Below are 27,171 nucleotides of genomic sequence, written 5' to 3' on the forward strand. Positions count from 1 at the left end.
AGTAGCTGTTACTACCATTGACGAACAAGAATGATTTTTCATTATAATCTTCTCGAAAGACACATATTTGAGATGTTGGTAGTACGGATAGAAGGACCCTAAAATTATTTCAATAAGTTAAGATTATGAGGAAATCAATAAAATCGAGAATGAAAAGATTATTTGTCAAAAATATATACTAGTAATCAGCCATGTTCACAGTCTATGATTTTTTTTAAAGTTTAAAGTAGTCAAACATCAAAAAGCCATATATGTATTAAAAATAGTACAGAAGTCGGTTGAAATAAATGAAAATTACGTCGATTAACGTTACCATTACTGAACCGAACACAGTCACTGTGCGTAACGTCAGAAGAGGTAACAAAAGAAAATAAACAAAATGACAATAATACATAAATAATGAACAACAGACTTAGTAGCAGTTACTGACTGCATGCCAGCTCCAGACCTCAATTAAACTGTTTGAAAGATTATGTCTTCATCATACGAATATCAGGCACAATCCCTCCCGTTAGGTGTTAAGTATTATACCATCATAAAATATATGAGATGAATGTCATGAATGTACACTGGTCTAAATCTACACAACATAAAGAGAAGGAACACTTGTTACAGTTCCTACTAAAGTTCTAATGGGTATAACAGGGACCTATAACGCCCGTTCTCTACGATATATTTAATATAATTCCATAATAAACATTTTAGTTAACCTTTTGGAATCTAAGTGCCAATTTTTTTTCAACCAAAAAAGTCACAGGGGTGCGGACAATGAGGACAAATGTTACCGACTCGCTTCTTTCTTATCTAAATTGAATTCGGTAATATTATTTTTTTAATTGTTTTTGAGCAAGTAGAAAGTAGTCATTTCATTTCAATACGTTAAAATTAGCAGTAAAGACGTCTTAGGCAACAAACAACAGAAGAAAAGGCTGTCGAATTTTTGAATGTAGTATAGGGACGAGTTTGAAAAAGGGCGAAAAACCCATATTCCCAACGGAAAATGCGTTAAAAGATTGCGCACTGACAATTTACCCTAGCAGTCGACGCAAGTGACAAACAATATTAATTTTCATTGAAATAATATACTAAAAGGAAATGATGCTTCATAAATCGGACTGACATGGGATGCGGCGGGAGTACAGATAGCCCTAAGGCTGAGCATGGGAATCGACGAACTTCAATCTTTGCAAAACCTGTGGTCAATCTGGAAATAGGAGAAAATGTTAAGCTGAAGGATTCAAATCCAAGATTAATATTTGTGTTCGGTAGGTGATTGTAATATAAAAAATATCGACTACATTACCACCCCTTAAAAATCCGTTAAAGGAATATGGTGCTATTTATATTGTTTAACTGCTCTGGTCATCTTTAAATTTCAATACTTATTCAGCTCGATCAGGCAGCTGCAGATTCAGTCACTGTCACATGAACTTTTCTTTGATTTTTTTTTTTACATATGCACATGTTTGCCTTCATTTAACACATGATTCCCAACGAAGGTTTGTGAGAAATGACACTGAACATTGCGAAGTTCCTTCTATAGTCAGAGCTCAGACATAAACAAGTCTATTTCTGTTTTTGACTTAAAGAGGTCAAAACATGTATTCTTTATAAAAATGTGTTTTCAATTTTAGACTTATCTAAGTCACAAAATGACAGACTTGTTTAGGTCTATTTATGTGGATGAAAAAACTTAACTTGACTTGGTGGCCAAACTACACCACCTTTGACAGTAAAAACCTGTCTGAGAGTTCACAAGGACTTGATCTATCTATATTTAATTATCTAATTGAACATCCTTACTAAACACAGATGTTTTACCTCATTAAGTGTGGATCCAGGTGGTTGCATTGTAAGGTTAATTAACATGATCCCCGATTTTTCAGACTCTCATTCATATTTTTCTTTAGAAGACAAGGCATTGGCTTTCAATGTTGTCATTATTTTATTTAGATGCATGACCTTTTTATAAGTATGCGTGGGTCCTGAAGTTGACCAATTTTGGTAACTTATCGACTTGTAGGAGTTGATATTTGCAACTTTTTGATTCTGGTCAATCATTTCTTGCTTAACAATATTTGACTTATTTAAGTCGTATTTTGTCTTGCATTAAAGGGAGACAAGTCCTAAAACTTACAAATTTAGACATCTATAAGTCAAAAGCAGATTCAGACTTATTTATGTCTGAGCTCTGACTGTATATGATAGTCGCAGTCATGAAAAATTGGCCACATCATTTTTGTCGAAATTTTTTTAAATATCGGCCATGTTTTTGTGAGATGATGTTTTCAATAGTCAACTTTCGAGTACGATGCATTTCCGTAAAAAACTTTGATTTTAGTGAACGTCATTCGTGCATTAAGGGGCGTCGTCACTTCCTGTACAATGTTGAACAAGTGGTTTGAAACTATGATGTTATATTGCATGAATTATTTGGCAAATTGAATACACCTAATTGCTATTTGTCTGCCATTACTGGATATCACACAGGTTCCCTTAAAATTTTGAAGTCATAATACAAAATATCTGACGCCACAATGGAAAAGTGATTGTTGTATGCGTTAAAAGTTCAAGCGGCTGGGTCAGATGGGATTAGCGATAAGGTGTATTCTCAGCCTAGCATAGCAAGGTGAAAAATTTTTTGACCCTTTTTTGGGGGAAAATAAATCTTTTTTAAGTCAAAGATGGTTAATTTTGAAGTGAAGTATCCACAGTTGAGTGTTTTGCCATACATGTATATCAAATCAAAAACCTAAAACTGACTGAAAAAATAAAAAAATTTGCAATGCCGCGTCAATTTATTATGCTTCAGAGAAAAAAAGGGCTAGAGAACTGGATCATCTCATGACATATATGTTAACATCACATCATATATGAAAACATAAGAAAAAAAGCAATTCAAATAATCAATTTTTAATATGGTGAAATATGAATGTGATGTTCGTATGTAAATAAGACTGAAGTTTACAACCGAGGTCCTTTAGGAGGATAACATTTTTATTTGCCTAGCCTTGTTAATTATGTCAATAACAAAATCAGAATGAACGTGTAACAGTGCAAGTGAAGAAATTCTTTCCTGTCCCATGGTCGACTCAGATACTTTTACTTGTTTCATAGGGATGAAAGGGCATTCAGTAGTAGAGGATGGGGTTGCATGGTGAAAAGTATTTGCAGAATACAGAATAATGCCTCATTCACACGAACATTTAATTTGAATTGAATTCGAATCGAATGCGAATCGAATTTGCTTATTGCGTTCACACACTTTTCTTTTTCAATTTGAATTGATTCGAATTGGCTAATTCGAATTATCCAATTCATATTAGAAATACGCATTTGTTAATACGAGTTAAAAGTTAACGTTGTTTGGACAGTAAAGTGAATTTGACGCACATTACAATTCGAATTAGAATTGACGTTGGGACGTAAAACGTTTCGAATGCGAATTAAACAAATTCGAATTAGTTAATGTGAATCGAATTCGAATTACGTGTGAACTCAGCATAAAGTTTGGGCAAATTTATTTCGGTGTCATCTCCAATGTTGCACAGAATTGGCCTTGTTTCTTAGATGGATAAATATCATATCGCACAACCCACCTTTTAATTTCATAAGGAAATTGATTTGTCTTCTGATTGAAGATCAGACTCGTAGGCGCGAAATAAACGAATTTGATGGTCCTGATTCAAACTTTTCTGATTGTTTGGAAGAAGCATCTGGGCAAGAAAACGGTCCTCTGAATTGACAAGACGAACTCGTAGTTCTTTTTGTAGATGGTTTAAAAATTGTATTTAATGGTTATATACGCACAACAAAACTGACCTTATAGAAAACACGGAAACCTCTCTAACAATTTGAAAAACCTATATATATAGTCAAATTGACAATCACACTCTTTCTTTTTTTGACTGTTTTGATTTTTTAATTATGATTTTTTCCGGCCATTTCATTTTGCATGCAAGTGTGTTGTTGCGTCAATGGTAGCTACGCCACTGACTACTGTCATCAGGGAATTGTGATTAAGTACATTTTTTTTACCTACAGAATAAAGATCAGTTCTTATACTTCTAGTTTATCCTGCACAATGACAATCACTAAGATGCTTGATGAACATTAATAGTACAGGGATACAGTCGATCCCCTCTACCTGGTAAATGAGGTCATAAAGGCGCGCATAATTGATGAGTTTTTTCTGGTGATGGACAAACTCAAAAGTGATATATTAACGGAAGACAAATCCTTTACAAATATTCACTCTTGCCCTACCTTTTATTGTGTTTGCACTATAATCCTGACCTTTACATGATCCAAGATCATTTTCAGTGGTGGAATCCGACATTGTCACTAGTTTTTTTTATTTAGGCCAAATAAAAATATATGTGTGGTTCCAGTAACCCAACCGACCCTAGTAAAAACCCCAACCCTAGAATTTTTTTTTCATTTCTGAAAAATAAAATTTCAAACGATCAAATTTTGAGGATTGTGAATTAAAATAATCAAATTCATAGATTTCTGTCATCTGAATTTCCATCACAATTATCTGTTATGGCTAATATGCAAGAATTCATAACAGAATGCAACAAAATTAACTAAAAACGTATCATGACTGTTTATTTTACAACCAAACACATGTAAAAATGGCGGACTTCCGGTTGGGGCGTGTATAATACCGACCTACCGACCCTATTTTTTAAAAGTATGTAACTGGAACCACACATATATTTTTATTTGGCCTTAAGAAAAAGTCCTTTTCATTGTATGCCTTATGGTCATTTAAAAATGAACATATAGTAATGGCAATAGAGAATTATTGTGATACTGAAATGAAAATTTTGTACTGTGAAGCAGACTCAGCATGCTCAGACAAGACATGTTCAAGATGTTTGCCAGGCTACCATTTTAATTTGATAAAGCCAAAACCTTAAAGGAATCCAACACAAATGTCCATTTTGATCTAATGTGTTTTTGGGGAAAGACGTCTTCAAGCCGTCAATCCCCTATGGGGTTGACCAGAGTGACATTCCCTCACATCATTCATTTTGTTTTTATAGTGTGGAAAACCCCCAAACAAATCTTACTGAGATTGATTAGAAGGAAACACACAAATGAATAGATTGACTTTAAACACTTTTCTACACATTTCCCTTCTGTGTCTAGCGAAATTATCGTATTTTGAGCTCTCTTTTACACTATTTACGTATCTTTTACACTCCGGAAAAATCAGTATGATGAGATATTCTAAATATATCCAACCTACATTATATTTTATAATGACGTCATTGTTGGAATGCCACACTATGCAGTTCAAGCAGGGATATTCTTCACTGGTTATTTAAATCATTCTCAGAGTTCGTGCACTAATTATAAATTGTTATTTGTTAAATTTAAACATAATTATGTTTGCTGTAGATGATTCAAACATCAACATGCAATACTTTAATTTGTAGGTCAACAACTTTCAAAGTAAACAATGATCGTGGAGATACATGAGATTGGAGAGAGAAAAGATTTTTTTTCATTTTTTCAGTAAAATTCTGTTTTGTGAATCTTCCTCCAAATCAGGAGCACCTTAATTGATAAGTAATTATCCACTAAAATAAAACTTAAAATGTGACATTTAGTATATGATTAGTAGTCCTCCATTAAAACTAAATTGTGTGTACCAACAAATAAATCATTGTAATGGTAAAAAAAAAAAAACTATTTACAAATATTTCAAAATGTAGGATCTGGAAACAAGCTTCACACAGTTTACATCCAATCTTATTAAAATAAGTTCTCATCACTTGTTCCTTGATTTTTTATATGTCGCCGCGACATATAAAAAATTGAGGAGCAAGTGATGAGAACTTATTTTAATAAGATTGGTTTACATCAATCATATTATTTTTTATTAGTACCTGTATCCCTGTGATGAGAGTTGTAACTGGGAACTTTTTCAATGGAAATTTAAAACTAAATGGATTTTTCAGTCCCAACTTTCTTAAGAAAAAAATAAAAATCTTAGAGTACTGTCACAAAAAATGGAAAATGGCCTAGCCTGCAGTTCAGTGGTACACAATTAAGATTTCAGAAAACATTGTAGTTGTTGTTAAATGACAGAAATCATTGAATTTTACATAATTAACTATCAACTTTAATCAAATGTTTAGATTTAGATCTATGCAGATCTCTTGGTCCAAATTGAATCCTAAACTAAGGAAATAAAATTAGATTAAGGATGTTCGCTACTTGGGTTTTAAAATAACAAGCTTTTTTAAAGACTGTTATAAATTGATAGTATATAAAAAGAGAAACTAAATAAGCAGAAAAAAATGGAGGGTCCGTGTGCTTGTTTTCGAGATATAAGCCATTGAAAATTTGGCGGGAAAGAATTCTCTCTAGATTTTTCTTTCACTTAACATTGGCACTTTTTTGTTTAAAAAACTATGAAAAAATAACAAGGATTTCATAAGATTTTGAAATATGGCTTTTTAAACAATATGTAATAAAAATATGAAAAGAAAAGTAGGGGTTAGTGGGCAAATTTTTTTAATGTTAATACATGGATAAAACCAGAGGATTCCGAAAATCTGTCAAAAATTCAAAAAATAGAGGAGCAAACACCCAACAACAATTGACTTCAAATTCAATATTGTCAACCTTTCTACATGTTCTACTAAGCTGTTCTTTTTTTCATTCTTTATATGAAGACTATTAAAAGAGACATTAGGGTCGTCTTTCCCCTCAGAGCTATTCAGCTGTTTGATTCTTATTCAATGTTATTGTAGCATCATCATGCAATTGGAATTAGACCATTACTTTGTTAACAAAGCCAAAGAACATGAAGAAGAACCCCATATAAACTCTGAACAATTAATTTTTAATTCTAATATCATATAAGAAATAAAAATTAATTTTTCAGAGAACATATGAAGGTCTTCACACATCAATTTTTAAAATCATTGATGAGAAGCTTCTTTCGGTTTACTCAAAGTTACTTTTGACATCCAAGCATAGGTTTCTTCATACTGATTCAATTAATAAATGTGTGTATATATTTTTTGCCTGTAATAAGGGAGATAATTGCCAACCTTCTGGTCTCTCATGATAGCTTTTTTTACACTGATTCCAAAAATATATGGTTTCTTTATACTTTTGCCTGTAGTATGGAATATATTATAAGGTACTTCCGGTATAGTAATATTTACTTCAAGTGATAGGTTTATGTAATACAGTATACATATTTAGTTTCTAGGTACTTTTCCATGAAATAAATACTTTCGGTTTACTCAAGGTCACTTCCGGTTGATATTTTTCAAGCTCGCATGGCACCCAACAGTTTGCAAAAGACCCCATGGTTTTACCTTTACCAAGTTGGAGAAATTATCAATTATCTTAAATTGAATCATTTCAGGTGCATTAACTCTTTTAAGATGTCATTGGATTTTTCAGACCAAATGTATCCTATCTTTATCACAATTAGGCAAACATTTTGCACAAGTTCTTTTATATATATCTTTAAAAGTGACAGAAGAGATAGTAGAACAAGGAAAAGTCAATTTAGAATTTGACCTTGAACTAGTTTTCTATTCTTTGAACCAAGGACCTCAGTCGTCAGACCCTAGGTCTCTATCACTTATGGAGCAAAATGCATATTACTTATTACAAATACATTAAAGGGGAAATAACTCTCAAATGGAGTCTTCGTATCGCTTCTGTCAAAGTTGGAAATAAAATCCTGAGAATATAGCGAGCAAATTTGGTAAAATAAATTTGCCACTTTCTTAAAGGAGGCCGAGGACATCTGAGACTCACCACAAAGAAAACAGTGTTTGAGTAGATAACTCTTACAATTTAAAAAGTTTTCAGCTAAACAGGGTCAGTCTCAAAAGGGAAATAGCTGTTCCATACCATATGCAAAAAATTATATGAATATCACAAAAATGAAATACAATAATGAATGTGAAACTGATCGACATCTGTCCTCAATTTGACTGAAAATCTCTGCAAAGGGACAAAACCAAAAGCAAAATAACAAAGAGAATAGATTTCAAGTAAAAAAAAATCTGAGAAATGAAAAAATGTACAAAATTTCATAAAAATGTTACTTCTTTAGTTTAAACTTGAACATACAGTTATGAAGAACACTTTATGAATGCGAAATGATTTTATTTTATGAATTCATGTGACATCAGTGATGGCACAGTTCTGTCTGCACATTTGTATAGACATTGTTATAAGTGTTAGTATAGATTGTCTCTGCTTCAACACAGCATTCTGTAAAGTTGATAGAAACAAAGGGATATTTAATGTATTACATATAATATTAATTGACATGACAGTTCAAATTTTAAAAATATATAATTCAAGGATTTAATCTTTGTTTCTGACACCATGAAAAAGCAGGAAATTGATCTTTGGATAGTGAGATTGTGTTGGCTATATAAGTAACATGGTTTGATTAAATAGTGGTTTAAATGGTCTAATTGATGAGTAGAGTCATGATAGTATACACTCAAGAATATCATGCAGGTTAATGGAGATTTCTTTCTAAAAAATCAAATATCAATCAATACTTTATGCAATGTCGTGAGAAAACATTGATTCATAACAATATTACTGTTCAAGATAGGCTTGATTAATCTAACTCAATACAGAATCCGTTCTCATTACTTTCTGTTAATTTCAGTTTAGTGATTTTGTGTAGGCTTTTAATGAAGCATAAGGCATAGTAATCAGAAATTTAATATTGTAAAACTACATTGTATTTATAAAGGGTCTGTAGGTTGTTGCAATTGATAAGAACCCTTCATTGTGATAGGAAGGAGTTATTTATATCTCCTTAAGGACATGTCTTTGTAACAGTAATCATTTCAGTCTTCACGCCGAGTGGCATCTCAGGCAGCCCAGGCTGGTAAAATTTCTCTCAGGCCTGTAAAAATCAGACCTACAGGCCAACAGAATCTAACTAAAAATTTTCAAAAATTGAGCTGCGGGCCTGTAGATTTAGCAGTTCAGCGTGAAGACTGTCATTTATAAGAAAAGCAAATATAAATCTGAAGAGTAAATACAGGGAATAATCAAATATTTACAAACCTTTTAATATACATGTTAATATACTACTGTTTGTTTTCATGGTTCAAATTGGTCTATTTTTCATTTGTTAGATACTTAAGTTTATTCAGACTACTTTTAGCGAACAAATGGAATAATTATTGTGTAAATTGTTACAAAGCTATTATATATTTTAAAAACTTAATAGAAACTTTATCAGGATAGTATGGGAATTTCAATGTATGTTTTCACACTATTTGAAAAAGAAATTATTATGAACTTTAAAAATTCTGTATTCATGATTTTATTTGTTTTTCTAAGCTTTAATTATTCTTAAAAACTCAAAGTTTAATAAAGAATTTGAAAACTAATTGAACATAAATTGATGTTTGCATGACCATTGATGACCTGTATTTTAATCAGTTATTACAGATATTCATATACCCTTTTGCTATGTAATGTATGGGTTGTACAGTGATCATGCTAACACACTCCATTATCACTGCTATGTAATGTATGGGTTGTACAGTGATCATGCTAACACACTCCATTATCACTGCTATGTAATGTATGGGTTGTACAGTGATCATGCTAACACACTCCATTATCACTGCTATGTAATGTATGGGTTGTACAGTGATCAAGCTTAGACGCTCCATTATCACTGCTATGTAATGTATGGGTTGTACAGTGATCATGCTAACACGCTCCATTATCACTGCTATGTAATGTATGGGTTGTACAGTGATCATGCTAACACGCTCCATTATCACTGCTATGTAATGTATGGGTTGTACAGTGATCATGCTTACACACTCCATTATCACTGCTATGTAATGTATGGGTTTGCTAACACACTCCATTATCACTGCTATGTAATGTGTGGGTTGTACAGTGATCATGCTAACACACTCCATTATCACTGCTATGTAATGAGTGGGTTGTACAGTGATCATGCTAACACACTCCATTATCACTGCTATGTAATGTATGGGTTGTACAGTGATCATGCTAACACACTCCATTATCACTGCTATGTAATGTATGGGTTGTACAGTGATCATGCTAACACACTCCATTATCACTGCTATGTAATGTATGGGTTGTACAGTGATCATGCTTACACACTCCATTATCACTGCTATGTAATGTATGGGTTGTACAGTGATCATGCTAACACACTCCATTATCACTGCTATGTAATGAATGGGTTGTACAGTGATCATGCTAACACACTCCATTATCACTGCTATGTAATGTATGGGTTGTACAGGTTGTACAGTGATCATGCTTACACACTCCATTATCACTGCTATGTAATGTATGGGTTGTACAGTGATCATGCTTACACACTCCATTATCACTGCTATGTAATGTATGGGTTGTACAGTGATCATGCTTACACACTCCATTATCACTGCTATGTAATGTATGGGTTTGCTAACACACTCCATTATCACTGCTATGTAATGTATGGGTTTGCTAACACACTCCATTATCACTGCTATGTAATGTGTGGGTTGTACAGTGATCATGCTAACACACTCCATTATCACTGCTATGTAATGTATGGGTTGTACAGTGATCATGCTTACACACTCCATTATCACTGCTATGTAATGTATGGGTTGTACAGTGATCATGCTTACACACTCCATTATCACTGCTATGTAATGTATGGGTTGTACAGTGATCATGCTAACACACTCCATTATCACTGCTATGTAATGTATGGGTTGTACAGTGATCATGCTAACACACTCCATTAGGCCTAAATTAAAATATTGTTTGTTTGCCCTTTTCCGACCCTATGTTTTGAAACAGGGTAGGTAGGTAGGTAAAATATTTTATTTTTCTTTCCCAAAAAATAACTTAGCTCGGTCCATTTTTTGTCATGGGTAGGCAGGTAGGTATAATATTTTATTTTATAGATACAAAATCTGCATGATGTCATTTTTGTCTGTATTGCTTTTGTTTAAGTATGCTTTTGCTAATAAGTTTCTAGGACTATTAGTATAATAGTCCCAAGTTTTGAAAAAAAATATCATGTAGAATGTGAAGTTAAATCATATGCACTACAACTTTTTTTCAAATTTCAAAATATAGGGCTGTGCGGCATATTTTAAATGTTTACATACCTGGAATTTTTAAGAATTTTAACTTGCACTAATAGTACTCTGTACCTTGAACGCTTACTTCAAGGTTCAAACCTAAAGTTTTTCTGTAAGCAGGTAAGAAATAACTTTGTTCTGGTAAAATATGTCCGGGCATAAATACATTGTACATTACCAGTAGAAAAAGTCCCTAGAGTGTTTAAATTTTTGTGTGTGCCTGTGTTTCCAATAAAAATGCTACAAGACTTGAAACTCAATTGTCACGTATTTTACACCGCATTTATAAATGATCTGTATGGAAAAACTTGGCGATTTTACTGCCAAATATTCTCCCCTTTACAGACCTTTGGTTCATGTCAGATATAAATCAGAATATATCAATGCTGGTCGAAGGCATCATTAACATAATCATCCTAATCTACGGACCACCAAAGGCCATCCCTACATAGGATACAAAGTCTGTTTACAAAATATTTTGTACACACGTTGATAATTTAGTATTGGACGAGCTTTTTTTTAATGAACCCTGCTCTTCATGTATAAAGACACAGAGTAACGTTTTCAAAGCTTTCAACATCGATTTCAAACAAATGCTTTGAAACTCCAAATGCAAGTGTTCATTCATGTCAAACGCTCATGTGATACCAAACGGACTAGACCTTATACAGGAAAGATAAAACCTGAGAATTCCGGTAAAAAAGTTTTGAGCAGGAAATACAAATATAAGATTTTTGGTAGGAACAAAAAATAAAATAAAATAAAATCTTGCTGGTAAACATAAATAAAAGATTTTCAGGCGGAACAAATTTATAGGGTCGGTCGGTAAAGGGCAAACAAACAATATTTTAATTTAAGCCTTATCACTGCTATGTAATGTATGGGTTGTACAGTGATCATGCTAACACACTCCATTATCACTGCTATGTAATGTATGGGTTGTACAGTGATCATGCTAACACACTCCATTATCACTGCTATGTAATGTATGGGTTGTACAGTGATCATGCTTACACACTCCATTATCACTGCTATGTAATGTATGGGTTGTACAGTGATCATGTTAACACACTCCATTATCACTGCTATGTAATGTATGGGTTGTACAGTGATTATGCTAACACACTCCATTATCACTGCTATGTAATGTATGGGTTGTATAGTGATCATGCTAACACACTCCATTATCACTGCCAGTGTCAGACAATCTTTAGTACCTCTAACTCCAGCTTCACAGGAGTGGGAGAGTATACTGATTTACCTCTCTGTCAGTTTCTCACATTTTCTCCCGAACTATAAAACAGAGCATTCTGTTATTTGGTAATAAGATTTATGTGAGGATGCTTTACTGCGATGCATTTTTACATTCATTGCTAACTATACTTATGTACATGTATTTAAATACACAAGGGCCATATCTGAAATTCAGATTCAATCTTCATGTGAGTCTGCAATAACATACAATGCAGTTTCACATCCTTCAGTTTACTGAATACTTGTGGTGCGGTATCATTAGTGAGCAACAATAGGCTTATAGCTCATCTTGTATTTAGATAATTTATTTCCAGGACAATTTCATAGAAAACTGTCCTACATTTACATGTATACAGTAAGTGTAATAATAAACTCTTTACTTGAATATATGTTTTGGTGTACCTTTGTCATAACTACAAGGTGATGGATAATCCATACTTTTTAACTGGAACTTTTTAGTCTGTATTTTAGATTAGAGATTTCTTTCTCATTAACGTAAATAGGTTTCATTACCACACTACCTCTTATTCAGATGCTTATTCTTTAAGTTATTTTTTGCTTTCAGGTGGACCTGGTTCCAAAAAGGGGAAAATGGTATACAACATAGCTCAAGTGTTTGGCTTTAACACTCTTAATGTGGAAAATATAATATTGGAAGAACTGGCAAAGAAGATAGAAGAACCTGATCCATCTCGACTGACAGCACAAGTTCAACAACTTATCAAAGTAAGTCAGAACTTATTGTTAAAAAAATATTTCAACATTGTGACCCGTTGATATATTGATGGAATTTTCAAACTTACAGAGTAGGGTAATTGGCTGAAATGATTTAATTTACTTCCCTTCAATTATCTAAAACAATAATGTTCATATTTGCAATTAGTAGTACCTTAGAATTCAGATAATTTTCTTCAGTTCTATGTAGGCAACAGACATTGGCCTTTGCATTACATTGATAAACTGAAGTATGTGTACTTTAAATATTTTAAATGTTTATTTTTTTTTGTATAGAAGAGACATAAATGCTGAGTTTTTGTTGTTTGTTCATGATTCGTTGCGTTAATCGATCTTTATGGATATATAATTTGTAGGCACAACCAGAACTACTCAGACTAGATGTTGTATTGAAGTGGGTTGCCAAGGCTTTGACTGAAATGGACAAAGACAAGACTATATTGGTGGACTGGATGCCCAATTTGAAATATATGCAGATGGTTTCTACATTCGTTAAAGATTGTAATCATGAATTTCGATTTTTTGAGGACAAGGTAATTATTTTGGATGAAAAAGTCACATGAAAACCTTAGGTTTTACTTGCATAATGCATTTTCCTGGTAGCATATACAATCAAATAAAGATGCTAAAGTTTGTTTAAAGCATTTGTCATATTTTAAAACTTCAAGTAACTTTTATACCTTGTTCAGATAATGTCTTTTATGTTTATTCAGTAGAAATACTGTTAAAGTTCAACAATAATCCTATGTAAACAAATTCATTAGACAATACATAGTTAGAACCATTATTAAGCAGTTAGACAGAGAAAATTATTTTGGTTTGATATAACACAAGAACAGCCTTCATGTACACATTAATAATGAGATTATATATATACATATTTTCCTTTAAACATCAATATTGCAGTGATTCAAGGAAAGTTAGATCAAATGATTATTTTCCATAAATGTCTACTAATTACTTAAAAATTATGGCAAATAATTAAAGACTCAAGTTAAGATCTCTTGATCAATAAATTGTAATGAAGAACCATGCAAGATGAAAGAAGTACAAAGAAAATACTTACAGCTGTTCTGGTCTGTTAAAAAGAACAATCAATGGCTATAATTGGATTGAGTAATTGGATTGTTTATATATTTTACCATGTTTACTGGAAACCTGGAAACTAAAATTTAAAATACACTTGTTTGCATAAATAAAAAGTGTTTATCTGTAAAAAGTTTATTGAAATTGTTCAGGGAAAAAGAAAAGTGAACTGACAAGCCTACTTGAAAAGAAGGCAACAGTCAAACTCATAGATCTAAAATAATTTGACAACACCATGGCTAAAAAAAAAGACAAACAGACAAATAATCAGTCAGGGGACTTACTGAAATAAGTGATTTTTAAATCACTTATTTGAGTAGCAAATTCAAGGTTTTGTCACAAATTGGGATTTTGTAGTTTTTTTTTAAATTTTAAACACATATATGTTTAAATAATCTCTTGTAATTATTAAAATGAAAAAATATGAATTTTTTGCTTCTTTTAAGTAGCAAGGTTTATGCCTTTGATGCTATCAATTAGCTGAAAATTCTATTTTAGTTGAAAAAATGCTATAATAATGGCTTTACATAATGAACTGATACTTTCTTAAAAGATTTTTCACAGCAGTGGGAGTATTTTTCCTGTGAAGTTCAAGGTGTCATCTTTCAGATTATGTAATAAAATTCTACTGTTCGCGATACAAATTTCACTGTTCGGGGTGTTGAAATTAGTGGGGGTTATTAAAAGAATGATACTTAAAAAAGTGATTTTTGGGAAGGAAATTGAGGTCTGATACTTAAACAAGTGATTTTTATGTCATTATCCTAGATTCAGTACAAGGTCATCACCTGAAATTACCTGGTCATCCTAGACAACACAGATGTTGGTTCTGATAAGTTAAGATACATAATTAGTCCCTGGATCATTAATATTCTATATTTAAAGTACAATAAAATTAAATCACTTCTTCTAGTGGTTTATTTGTACTACTTAAATAGGTGATTATTAAAGAAAGACAACTCTAACTTCCAACCTTTATAGAAATAATGTTACTTGAATCAGTGATTTAGAAAATCACTTGTCTAAATCACTTGTTTAGGTAAGTCCCCTGACTGATAATAGTACACAAGACACAAGATAGAAACATATCTGATATAATCAGTGAAAAATTTGACCATAAAAATATTGGTGTTTTTTTATATAAAAATAACATCTCATTAAAGCAATAATCTTTCCCCTATACCACAGACACTATGAAATGAGTTTGAATATGATAATTGAGATTTATGAAGATGAATGGGTTGTCTAGAAGGTAAGCAGTTCCTATTCCACGGTTAGGCCTGCGTGTGTTCTCATTTTGGATATATATATATATATTGGAGTTAGGAAAGAAAGACAAGTTGAAACTCTTTCCACATTGGAATTTTGTTGATTTTTCAGTTGACTTGCATACATTGAAGGTAAAACACAAATTGACAATTAATCAACTCAGGGATTCCCTTCAATTTGTCAGGTGTCAACAAGTTACACTGGTTCAGAAAACATAATTAATTTGATATATAATTCCAGAATATTTTCAGTAATTTCAGTCAGTATTAAAGTCTTGTTTGCTCTCACTTAAGTTTCTGTAACACTTTTACATTAGGTAGAAAGAGAAAATATTCATAAGTAATGGTGACAGTATAAAGCAATCTTGAAATCTACTTTGTTTAAATTTTGAATTTGATTGATTAATTTCAGTATCCTGTATCATTTGCCTTCTACATGTTAATATCCCAAGAGAAGTTTGTAAAGAAAGCTGTAGCAGAATGTGCAAAACACCCTACAGCAACCCCTAAAGGAAAGGAAGGAGCAGCTCAGACTGATGAAGCTGATGTTACTAGAACCTCTGTAAGATTTACCTTATTTATACCCTTAGAGTCAGTTAAAACTTGGTGCTGGTTTGACAAGCTGATGGTTCAAAAATTAATATGTGAAAAATTACAAACTTTAGTCATATCTCTGTCAAAAGTTTATTACACTTTAATTTAAGGTTCTCTGCTCTCCAAATCAGCTAAAATATTTGAGCTCAAACACTTATTAAAAAGGCAATATGTCTAATATCACTGCACAGCAATTTTTTGTTCACAAGTTTATAATTGAGATATTGACCCAATATAGAATTAGCACTTCTCTATAGATGTTATTGATGGGTGTTGAAAACCTCATATCTCTTAATGCTGTACATCTGATTAACCTTATCTGTATTTTGTTTTGTCAATCTGTATTGTTATATTTTTGTATATTAAAACATAATAATTGTATACTAATACATGTCTTTTTTCTAATAGCCTTATTACCATATCATTGCAATATGGTTGTCCTGGGCAGAAATATGAGTCAGCAAGTCTGCATTGTTATAACAGCATTACCCAGAGTCTTCTTTACAATTATATCTTTTGTAAAAGAATATAAGATATATTTCACTTTGAACTGATCTGTTGATGTTTTTTTTTTAACAATATACAGAAATTAAAAAAAAAACCAAGGATATGTGGTATGATTACCAGTAAGATGACTATCCACCAAAATTAAAATGAAGTGATGTTAGCAAATTTTATAGGCAACCACTGCTTTCTACAATGAAAAATACTCCGAGCATATAGTCGACTACAAAAGGCCCCCACATGAATATATTATGTGTGGTAAACTGATTAACAAGGAACATATACCAAGACATTTTGTTAAGAAATAATGCATTGTATTCTAACATTTCAGAAAAGAGCAACATTGTTTACAAATGCAGTCAAACCATTTATTGACCTGTTTACCAAAACTGGCAGACTAGCAACATTAGATATGAGTACTGGAAATGCAGATGATTTATGGGAAAAAGTAGTGGAATTCTTCTCTGAATTGAATATAAGTTTTACTAGAAAAATTGACAATGTCATTTTATTCACATTTAGTAAGTAGATTTTCTTCATGTTTTTAGATACATTATGTTGCTTGATAAAATTTCTTAAATACCAAAAGATAAGATTGAAAAAGATTTTATGTTCAAATTTTAGGAAATCTTTCAAACAGAAAGTTGACTACCGTTGAAGTCTGTGATCAAGTCAGTGTAAGGGGAACAACTAATAATAAGTCAATGATATCTGGTATGCAGCTTTAGCTCATTTCATTTCCATTGAGATTATTTGACTATGTCCTTCAATCATGGTCTATTGAATTTGAAACTTACAAACAGGCGAGACATATTTATATCAACAGTTTATTTACCTTGAGTGTTCCAATTTAGGAAAGGTTCTATTTTTTAAAAAGGGATTTATACATTATAAATATTGGGATAAATATAAATCTTTGTATGAGTGATTTTGGGTCACATACAAAAATTGCTGTGTTGTGGATATAAACCCATTAGCTTCTATATTTCATTTGTATTTTCAGCTGAAGATGACTGTGTAAAGCTTGAGATAGATAGATATAACATAGATAGAATTTGTATCAAAGATTTACCCATTGACCTTGGTCAGCCCGCAGTAAGTATTGAGATATTATATGCACAGTTTAAAGGAGATTCATGCCATGATAGTTAGGACTAGGTATTCATACTACAATTTCTATACTATATAAATATAAGGAGATGTGGTATGAGTGCCAATGAGATAGCTCTCCATCCAAGTCACAATTACTCTTACATAGGAAAACTAAACACCAGCAAACTTATTATATATCAGATTACCTTGAAATGATGGTACTACAAAAACTGGATAAAATTATCAGTTTTATTCCACGAATTGTGAATAACAATTATATATGAAATAAGATGTTAAAAAAAATATTTCAATACATCAAACGATGCAGGTATTTGTCAGTGTGCATCTGTTTAAAAAAAAAAAATATATATATATATAAATATGTGTAAGCATTGCATTGTACTTTATTTTCAATATCATAATGATCTGGATAAGCAGTTAATTGACCAATTAAGTTGCCTCAATTATACATATACTTCATATGAGATCCTTTATATTTCAGGAAAAGTTGATAAAAGTATTTGTTAAATTATTAGACACAACAGACCCTATAAAGAAAGTATACAATATTGATTGCTCAGGTACCTGTATACAAAAAGACACTTTAACTGAGGTGAGCAAATGGAAATGATAGGGAAAAAATCACTAAAAGCTACCAGACAGATATTTGCAATCTTAAATTTCTAAAAATAGGTCTTTGTTACATTTAATTTCCTAATGCATGTAGAGGAAGACTTTGGTTTAATAGCTTGCTTGCTTTGATTGTATATTGTACAATTGTAATTAAATTAGATATAATACAGGTTTAACTATGTTCATATATATTGTTTGAAGATGTCAATCTTAATTACAAAGCATGAGTAAACATTTATACAAAGAAACCAAAGAAACCAACCAAAGTTTTACCTTACAAGTATTAGGAAATTAGCTGTAAGGGATGTTGAAAAGATAATAAAATTGTAAATATCACATGAGGATGAAGTTTCAGCTCTTCAAAAATTTTTCATCTATCAAATCATGAGTTCATGTGTAAAATCAAAGCAGGTTGATGTATTACCCAAAATGAGCAGCAAATGTTTCATTTATATTGCAATTAGCTAATACTGAAATGGAATTCGAGGAAGTGATCACAATAAGTGATGGCATCAAATTACCTCCCTTTGATGACAACTTTTTTTTTTTAAAGATGGTGGGCAATGTTTTTATTATCTCTTTAAGGATGTGACAAATTTATCTATCAAAATCATCCCATATCAATCCAAAAATTAAATTTGAATTATAAAAGAAACAAAACATGACTATATTTACAGGATTCTAATTTTTGGTTAAAGTATGAAATGTTATCCAAAAATTCTGTTGATTTACTAGTTAGGGCTATTCCAGAAAAAAATGTATGGGGGGGGGGGGTGTTGGAAGGCACATTATATTAAATAATACATGGGTGCTGGGTATCAGAGCAACTTTTCACACTATAATGCACTATAAGTCTCAATTACAATTGTCTGGGTGGCGGTGCTGACAAAAAGTGCCTTCCAACCCCCCCATAAATTTTTTTCTGGAATAGCCCTTAAATAAAATTTATTCTTTTTCCGTTTAAGAATATTCATGATATGTGACCATTTTTATGCACTTAAACTTGTGCAGTCATCTTTCTGACTAGTTGTATTTAATATAGCCTTCACCCTTTCCTCCATAATGACTCTTTTGACACCACCCCCTTTACTCCATAATGACGCCCATGTAGTGCCTCAGTTGAAACGTCTTGCATACAAAAATCTGTATGACTTAAATAAAATTTGCATTTTATATAAAAAGGATATTCATGAGAATATCTGACTTGAATATCATTGATGAAATATTTGGTTTAGAAATGCATTAATACTTTAAACATGATGATTTTTTTTTATTGAAAAAATCCTATGCGAATCAAGTATGACAAAAAAATCCATGGAGGAAAGGGTTCAGAAGAGACACATTTATTCACACATAATTTAATGATACCATGTGGAATTCCTGATATTAATTTATACTGTGCTTTATCCAATATTTAAAAATGAAGTATTAAAGTTTATAGTAAGTTGCACACTTACCTTCATGTCAGATGTGCCTATTTGTTTGTGGTAACTTAACCTTAACGCCCAGTTCAAGCTATTGCCATCACTAGATACTGCCTTGTTTTACTTTTCAACAAATCTCTAGGTTTTTGTAAACTGAAATTTTACAATTCAATCTTTGATTTATTTTTCAGGAGTATAAGAAAAAGATAGTATTTCAGGACTTTGGTTCATATGAACTGACTAAGTTTGTACCTCTGATTCATCCTGGGAAAGTGAAACCTACTCATCTGAAGGCTATAGCGTCTACAGAAAATGAACTATGTCTATTCCCTGATGATACACCCATCATTCTATGTCATTGGATTGTCAGTGTGATGAGATCCGCAAGAGATAATTGATGTTGTAGTTAATGCTTCAGTTTTATCCTTAGATAATGGCAATACTTGGTTATTGGGACAGTTTAATATCAAATAATAATTTTTTCGGTAATGCAAATTTTTACTTGTAAGAAATCCACAAATGTAAAAACTGAGACCTTCATAAGGACTTGAAATCTAGAATTAGAATTTATTTTGTATGACTTTTAAAATATGAATTGGTAATGTAGCATTACTGTTACGTGAAGAAATGGTAGGCTATAAATAGAATAAGCTGAAGTGTATATTATGTTGAATAATATATTGTCTATGCAGGTGTTTTTTTATTACTTTCTAGATTATCAATTTTTCAGTAACAAGCTTTAGTTAAATTTTAATTTTACACCTTGAAACTTATCTAGGTTATGTTTATGTTTCAAATAGTAAAAAAATGTCATACCATCACCTCAATTATTCATTTCAAAAATCAAACAAGATGTAGATATTTTGTTGTTTCATTTTTGTAGATTATAACACCTATATTCCGAAATTAAGAATTAAGAATAAAAAAGGAAAAAAATGTTAGAGATGAATTTGTGTTATAACTATATTAAACTGATAGGGGCATTGTACATTTGTTAAGTTTTCTTGAGTTGTTGTACTAAGATTAATATATTTAGTGACCAATAATCTTTTGAATTTGTTAAATTTTAATCTTTAAACTGTGTGTGGTATGATTGTTTTAGCTCTTCAATGATTGAAAACTCAGCATGGTCTATTCCTTAGTTTTGCAACTTTGAATGAACAAACAGTGACCATGATTTAAGTTTATTTTATATCCCTGTCACATTTAATAGTATAAGATTAAACCAGATATGATATTCTTGATTATTTTATTTGCTTTGTTCTTACTGATTTTGTATTCATTTATTGATATATATTTATGCTTGTTTTGCACAAATTATTATACAGTTTTTTGAGGGGTTTTGGTATGTTTTTAAATTCATTCTCATTGTTGAAGAACATTTAGTTGACTAATATGTTATATTTTTTTGCTCTGTGTATATGGGGTATTTTCATGGTCTCATCTACGCAAAACTTTTTAAATTTTCACACTCATGAGATCAACAAAGAGGTGAACATGAATAAACACATTGTTGAGAAAAGGCATTAATGTTTTACCACATATGGTAAAATTGGCAGAGAAGTATTTGAATTTGATTTTGTTTTCATTAGAAAATTTGCATGGATCATGGTGCTTAAATGAATTTTTTCATCAACCTATTTTAACTTTTTATTTCTGATTATATGTGACATTTCTTAAAATGTTTGTGTCCCTCGTGACAGAAAGATATTTTACCAGAATATATTTACTTTTATCTTATATGCATTAGTTGTTGTTGTTGACATCTCAGTAATTAGGCCTCTGATGGATTATTGTCTCCTTATTTTCATATATAAATTTAATTTTACATTTTAAAGGCATTATTTTTTTGTTCTCTATATTGTGTTCAAAGATTTCAATCAGCATTTGTTCAAACACTCCACCCTCTATAAAATGATTTAACAAGTTGTTATTAATGTATATTATATCAATGTGCTTTTCTGTAGGACTTCAAAGGTCTCTCAAATCAAAACAGAAGTTGCCATTTTTTCAGATTGGGATTAGTATGCACTCATTGCACAACTACTGAATTAGTGGAAAAAAGTTTTTTAAAACATTTCGTTAGACAAATGTGTTTTTTCCAATTTATGCATAAATAAAAAAAATAAAAAATTTCAAAGCAAAGCAGATTTTGTAAGTAAGGGTTATATATCTTTGCTAACAGTACATTATGATTTAACATACTTTTGGCTGTTAACAATTTCGAATATTCAGTAGCACCACATTGTTTTTATTAGTTTAATCATATTTTCAGATTATTTTAGAATTGTTTTTTTGCAATATTTAATGATATTCTTTACTGTGGCCTTATTGGTTCCTTTTTATGTTATTGTGCTATTTTTATTATTTGTTATCTATAATTTTTCTATAGTTTCTAGTCACTGGCATTCAATTTTGCACTCATTTCATCCGTCCAGTGTATTTTAGATAAATATGTTTAATAGTATTGTTTTGCTAACAAAAACTTGTAATACCAATCTTCACTAATTGAGCAGAGCTTGTAACCCTTTTAGAGCACCAGAGTTATGACCCATATTGTTTTGAGTTGATCAATTGGTTGTTTGACTCTTTTCTTCACTTTATAGTTTCAATTGATCAAGATTAAGTTAATAAAGAGCATTAGGAAGCACTATCTGTCAGATTACCGCTCTGTAGTGTCAAATTTGCCATTTGTAAGCTATTACCAACTCTTTCAAAGAAAACTAGTCTATATTATCACTTGGTAAATTGCATTTAATTTCAGTTCTCATAATTTATTTAAATGATATGAACCTCCAAAAAACGAACAACTAACTTGTTTTGTAGTTCAAAAAATTATGACTCCAGCTCCACAATTTTTTTACAGAAGAAACAGGCAATGAAAAGGTCTGACCTGGTTATTTTTTTGTCTTTAAACATATAGATCTGTACATTGATGTTACTCAATTTTAAATTATTGGAAGATTTGTATTTTTACAGGAAATATTTATTTACTATTTTGGGACCAACCATCTTTATTCCTTTATGCATCTTAATTGTTGTAATTTCATCATTTCATTGCAAAATATTTATACGTTTAAATGTGATGCTCAGCTGTTTCATAAATAAAGGCATAATGCCTTTTCAGTTAATTGACAGGAAGGCCAATAGTCATCAACTTGTCTGTCCTTCTGTTGTTTCAAATCAACAAATCAGCTTTAAAGTTTGGTAGTTTTTTAAAACTTTGCTGAACTAAATTATTATAAATCTTTAATCTTGTTTACAATTCTTTCTGCAGTCAGTTTCATTTGATGTTCACATTTTACCTGCAATACTGTAAATTCAGAAATTATTGCATGCATTTATTATTGCGATTTTGTAGTTTTAGACTTAAATGCGATTTTAATTTTTACGATTTAGAGAAAAATCCTGTTTAGTTCATATTAAATATTTCAAAATGCGAGTTTAAATTATTGCGTTTACAACTCTGTCACATTTTTTGCAATAATTTCTGAATTTACAGTACATATTTCTTCAACCTGTATCACTTTAAGAGAAAATGTGAAAAAAAATTAATTCCATGACTGATATTAAACTTTTGGGTGGAATCTATGAATTATATAAACTATTTTAAAGTGGCATTGGCACTTGTGCAAAGTTGTATTTTTTATTTAAAGATAATTAGACTTTTTGTTGTATGAAGATATCACCATAGAATATATTTTTAGTTTGTACATTAACTATTCTCCATTCTGAAAAAGAATGTTTCAAAATTGTAGGTCTTGTTTATCTTAGATGCATAGATAAGTTTTAAGTTAAAAGGATATGTAATTCATAGATAGTATGTAGAACACTCACATGTTTGGTTGGGTTTTTTTGTTGTTGCAAAAGTTATAATGTGTTTATGTAATTTATGTAGCTTTGACATTCCAAATAATAATAAGATATTCTTCTTTCCAATTTATTTTAGAAAATTCTACTATAAATAGCTTCATAATTGAATGTACCTGGTGTTTTTAACACAGTATTTTAAGTCATACTTTTCTACATTTTTAGCTTCTAAAGTTCATGATTGTTGAGATTTACTGTTACAAGTTTGCTTTTTGTTGTGGAAACAGACTAAGTAAAATCATGATTGACTCTTTAGTTTGTTATGATAAAGATAAATGACTTACTGCATTTTTAGTTTGCATTATAATTGTGAACAGAAAGACCACCTTATTTCTCATAATGTTAGGATTGAAATTTTAGAGGAATATTAAACAGCGAATTTGATCAGCTTGAACACTGAAGCTATCCATATTAAAAATCAAATGTGTTGTATTATTTGCACTTAGAAATGTAGTTCTTTATACATGTACCAACTTTGGTATATTTTATAATACAGTTTCCAGGTTTTGTATTGTTTTAATACTCAAAAGTTCCAGGAATAGTCCTATTACAGTGCATAATATTTATGTAATGTGCCCATTGAATCTGACCAACTCATTAGAAACTGTACCTTATTTATTGTTATTTTTACAGTAGTTGTTATACAATTTAAATAAATCTAAAAATTTATTTTGTATTCCTTTTTAATGAAAACAATTACACCAAATAGTTGATATTTCTCATAATTTCTTTGATGACACCACTTGCTAATAGAAGCATTATGAAGTTACCCCAAATATGTCTGGAAATTTGCTCTCCCTTTATCTTTAGTGGCCACCCCATGAATGAAGCACTAGTGAACACAATTTTTTTACTGTATTTTGTTTGATTTCAATAATGCTGAACACCAAAAACAAAGCCCAGTTGTTTTGAAATCAAATAATAATGATGTTAATAATGCTACATTTTAACGTTGTGTTGTTTGTTTTCTCTTTTTTTTGAGTGTAATTCCACATTGCGATAAGACGTTTCACAGTACTTGTCTATCCCAAATCCATGTATTTGGTTTTGATGTTATATTTGTTATTCCCATGGGATTTTGTCTGATGCTTGGTCCGTTTCTGTGTGTGTTACATTTTAGTGTTGTGTCGTTGTCCTCCTCTTATATTTAATGCGTTTCCCTAGGTTTTAGTTTGTTACCCCGATTTTGTTTTTTGTGCATGGATTTATGAGTTTTGAACAGCGGTATACTACTGTTGCTTTTATTTAGGTAGTCTGAAAAAAGCCAAAACTATAGATTTTGCAATAATTGTGTTTAAAGGTATGAAGAACAGGAGTCATTCATCCAACAGTTGTATTTCTGCATGTTCTAGATTTTTAGCTCACTTCAAACACTTGACCAATGGGCATGCAAGTACTTGTCATGAATTTGTGTCCATTTATTGTCAGATAATTGACATCTTCATTGTCCTCTGTCACTACTTGACCTATTTTGAAAAAAACTGCATCAATGATATATGAAATGTCCTTTAGAAAACAAAATCGTTTCTTTTTTCGATTCTGATAAGCCAATTTTCAAAAATCTTTTTGAAAGCTTATGCTCAACAAGTTTCAGACATGAAAGCATCAGTTGGGCTAAATAAATGCATTTAAGGTCAATTTTCCTGAATTTAGCCTTTATTGTTGTTGAGTTATAGACCTTAAAGTAGCGAAAAATGATACGTAGATTGATTTTGGCCATTCCATTTTTGAACCTTACAAAAAATTATGCATTTTTTCAAACCAGAGTTTGCAAATATCATTTTCACTGCAGGAAAATCCTGTTGGCTGTTTTCTTCTCTTCAGAGTTTATTAGACTATTTGGCAGTCTCTTGTTTTTAGTTTCTCTCTAAGTATTATTCTCCTGAAAGTAGCACATACAAAAAAACCATAACAACTGGAGTCAAACATCTTCAAATTAAAAGGATGAGTCATCATATAAGACCAATTACTCTTATAACTTGTCAACTTGAAGTTGCACATTTAATAGAAATTGTGTAAATCTGACTTTGATTATGAGTTTGTTCTGTGACGGTTTTAATAAGACCGCAAAATTTGAAAATTTTTTCGTCGTATATTGCTATCAGGTTGTCGTCGTCGTCGTCCGAATACTTTTAGTTTTCGCACTCTAACTTTAGTAAAACTGAAAAGAAATCTATGAAATTTTAACACAAGGTTTATGACCACAAAAGGAAGGTTGGGATTGATTTTGGGAGTTTTGGTCCCAACATTTTAGGAATTAGGGGCCAAAAAGGGCCGAAATAAGCATTTTCTTGGTTTTCGCACTATAACTTTAGTTTAAGTTAATAGAAATCTATGAAATTTTGACACAAAGTTTATGACCACAAAAGAAAGGTTGGGATCGATTTTGGGAGTTTTTGTTCCAACAGTTTAGGAATTAGGGGCCAAAAAAGGGCCCAAATAAGCATTATTCTTGTTTTTCGCACAATAACTTTAGTTTAAGTAAATAGAAATCAATGAAATTTAAACACAATGTTTATGACCACAAAAGGAAGGTTGGTATTGATTTGGGGAGTTGAGGTCCCAACAGTTTAGGAATTAGGGGCCAGAAAGGGACCCAAATAAGCATTTTTCTTGGTTTTCGCACCATAACCTTAGTATTAGTAAATAGAAATGTATGAAATTTAAACACAAGGTTTATGACCATAAAAGGAAGGTTGGTATTGATTTTGGGAGTTTTGGTCCCAACAGTTTAGGAATAAAGGGCCCAAAGGGTCCAAAATTAAACTTTGTTTGATTTCATCAAAAATTGAATAATTGGGGTTCTTTGATATGCCGAATCTAACTGTGTATGTAGATTCTTGATTTTTGGTCCCGTTTTCAAATTGGTCTACATTAAGGTCCAAAGGGTCCAAAATTAAACTTAGTTTGATTTTAACAAAAATTGAATCCTTGGGGTTCTTTGATATGCTGAATCTAAAAATGTACTTAGATTTTTGATTATTGGCCCAGTTTTCAAGTTGGTCCAAATCGGGGTCCAAAATTAAACTTTGTTTGATTTCATCAAAAATTGAATAATTGGGGTTCTTTGATATGCCAAATCTAACTGTGTATGTAGATTCTTAATTGTTGGTCCCGTTTTAAAATTGGTCTACATTAAAGTCCAAAGGGTCCAAAATTAAACTAAGTTTGATTTTAACAAAAATTGAATTCTTGGGCCTCTTTGATATGCTGAATCTAAACATGTACTTAGATTTTTGATTATGGGCCCAGTTTTCAAGTTGGTCCAAATCAGGATCCAAAATTATTATATTAAGTATTGTGCAATAGCAAGAAATTTTCAATTGCACAGTATTCAGCAATAGCAAGAAATCTTCAATTGCACAGTATTGTGCAATAGCAAGAAATCTTCAATTGCACAGTATTGTGCAATAGCAAATATTTTCAATTGCACAGTATTGCACAATAGCAAGAAATATCTAATTGCACAATATTGTGCAATAGCAAGAAATTCCAATTGGATTTCAATTGGAGTTATCTTTCTTTGTCCAGAATAGTAGTTGAATCAACTTAAATCATTGTTTT

At 31.2% G+C, this 27,171-nt stretch overlaps 1 protein-coding gene across 1 annotated transcript; it reads left to right on the forward strand.

The window, feature by feature from the left end:
• Window positions 1–1,004: 1,004 nt before the first annotated feature.
• Window positions 1,005–24,276, forward strand: LOC139480963 (uncharacterized). The gene is made up of 8 exons (XM_071263957.1): window positions 1,005–1,265; window positions 12,967–13,127; window positions 13,493–13,669; window positions 15,903–16,052; window positions 16,920–17,109; window positions 17,592–17,683; window positions 18,183–18,293; window positions 19,929–24,276. Exons 1-8 carry the CDS (start codon window positions 1,121–1,123, stop codon window positions 20,133–20,135), a joined length of 1,233 nt encoding a protein of 410 aa, XP_071120058.1. The 5' UTR covers window positions 1,005–1,120; the 3' UTR covers window positions 20,136–24,276.
• The last annotated feature ends 2,895 nt before the right edge of the window (window positions 24,277–27,171 follow it).

The sequence above is a fragment of the Mytilus edulis genome, chromosome 7 (assembly GCF_963676685.1).
Source record: "Mytilus edulis chromosome 7, xbMytEdul2.2, whole genome shotgun sequence".
Classification (NCBI taxonomy): Eukaryota; Metazoa; Mollusca; class Bivalvia; order Mytilida; family Mytilidae; genus Mytilus; species Mytilus edulis.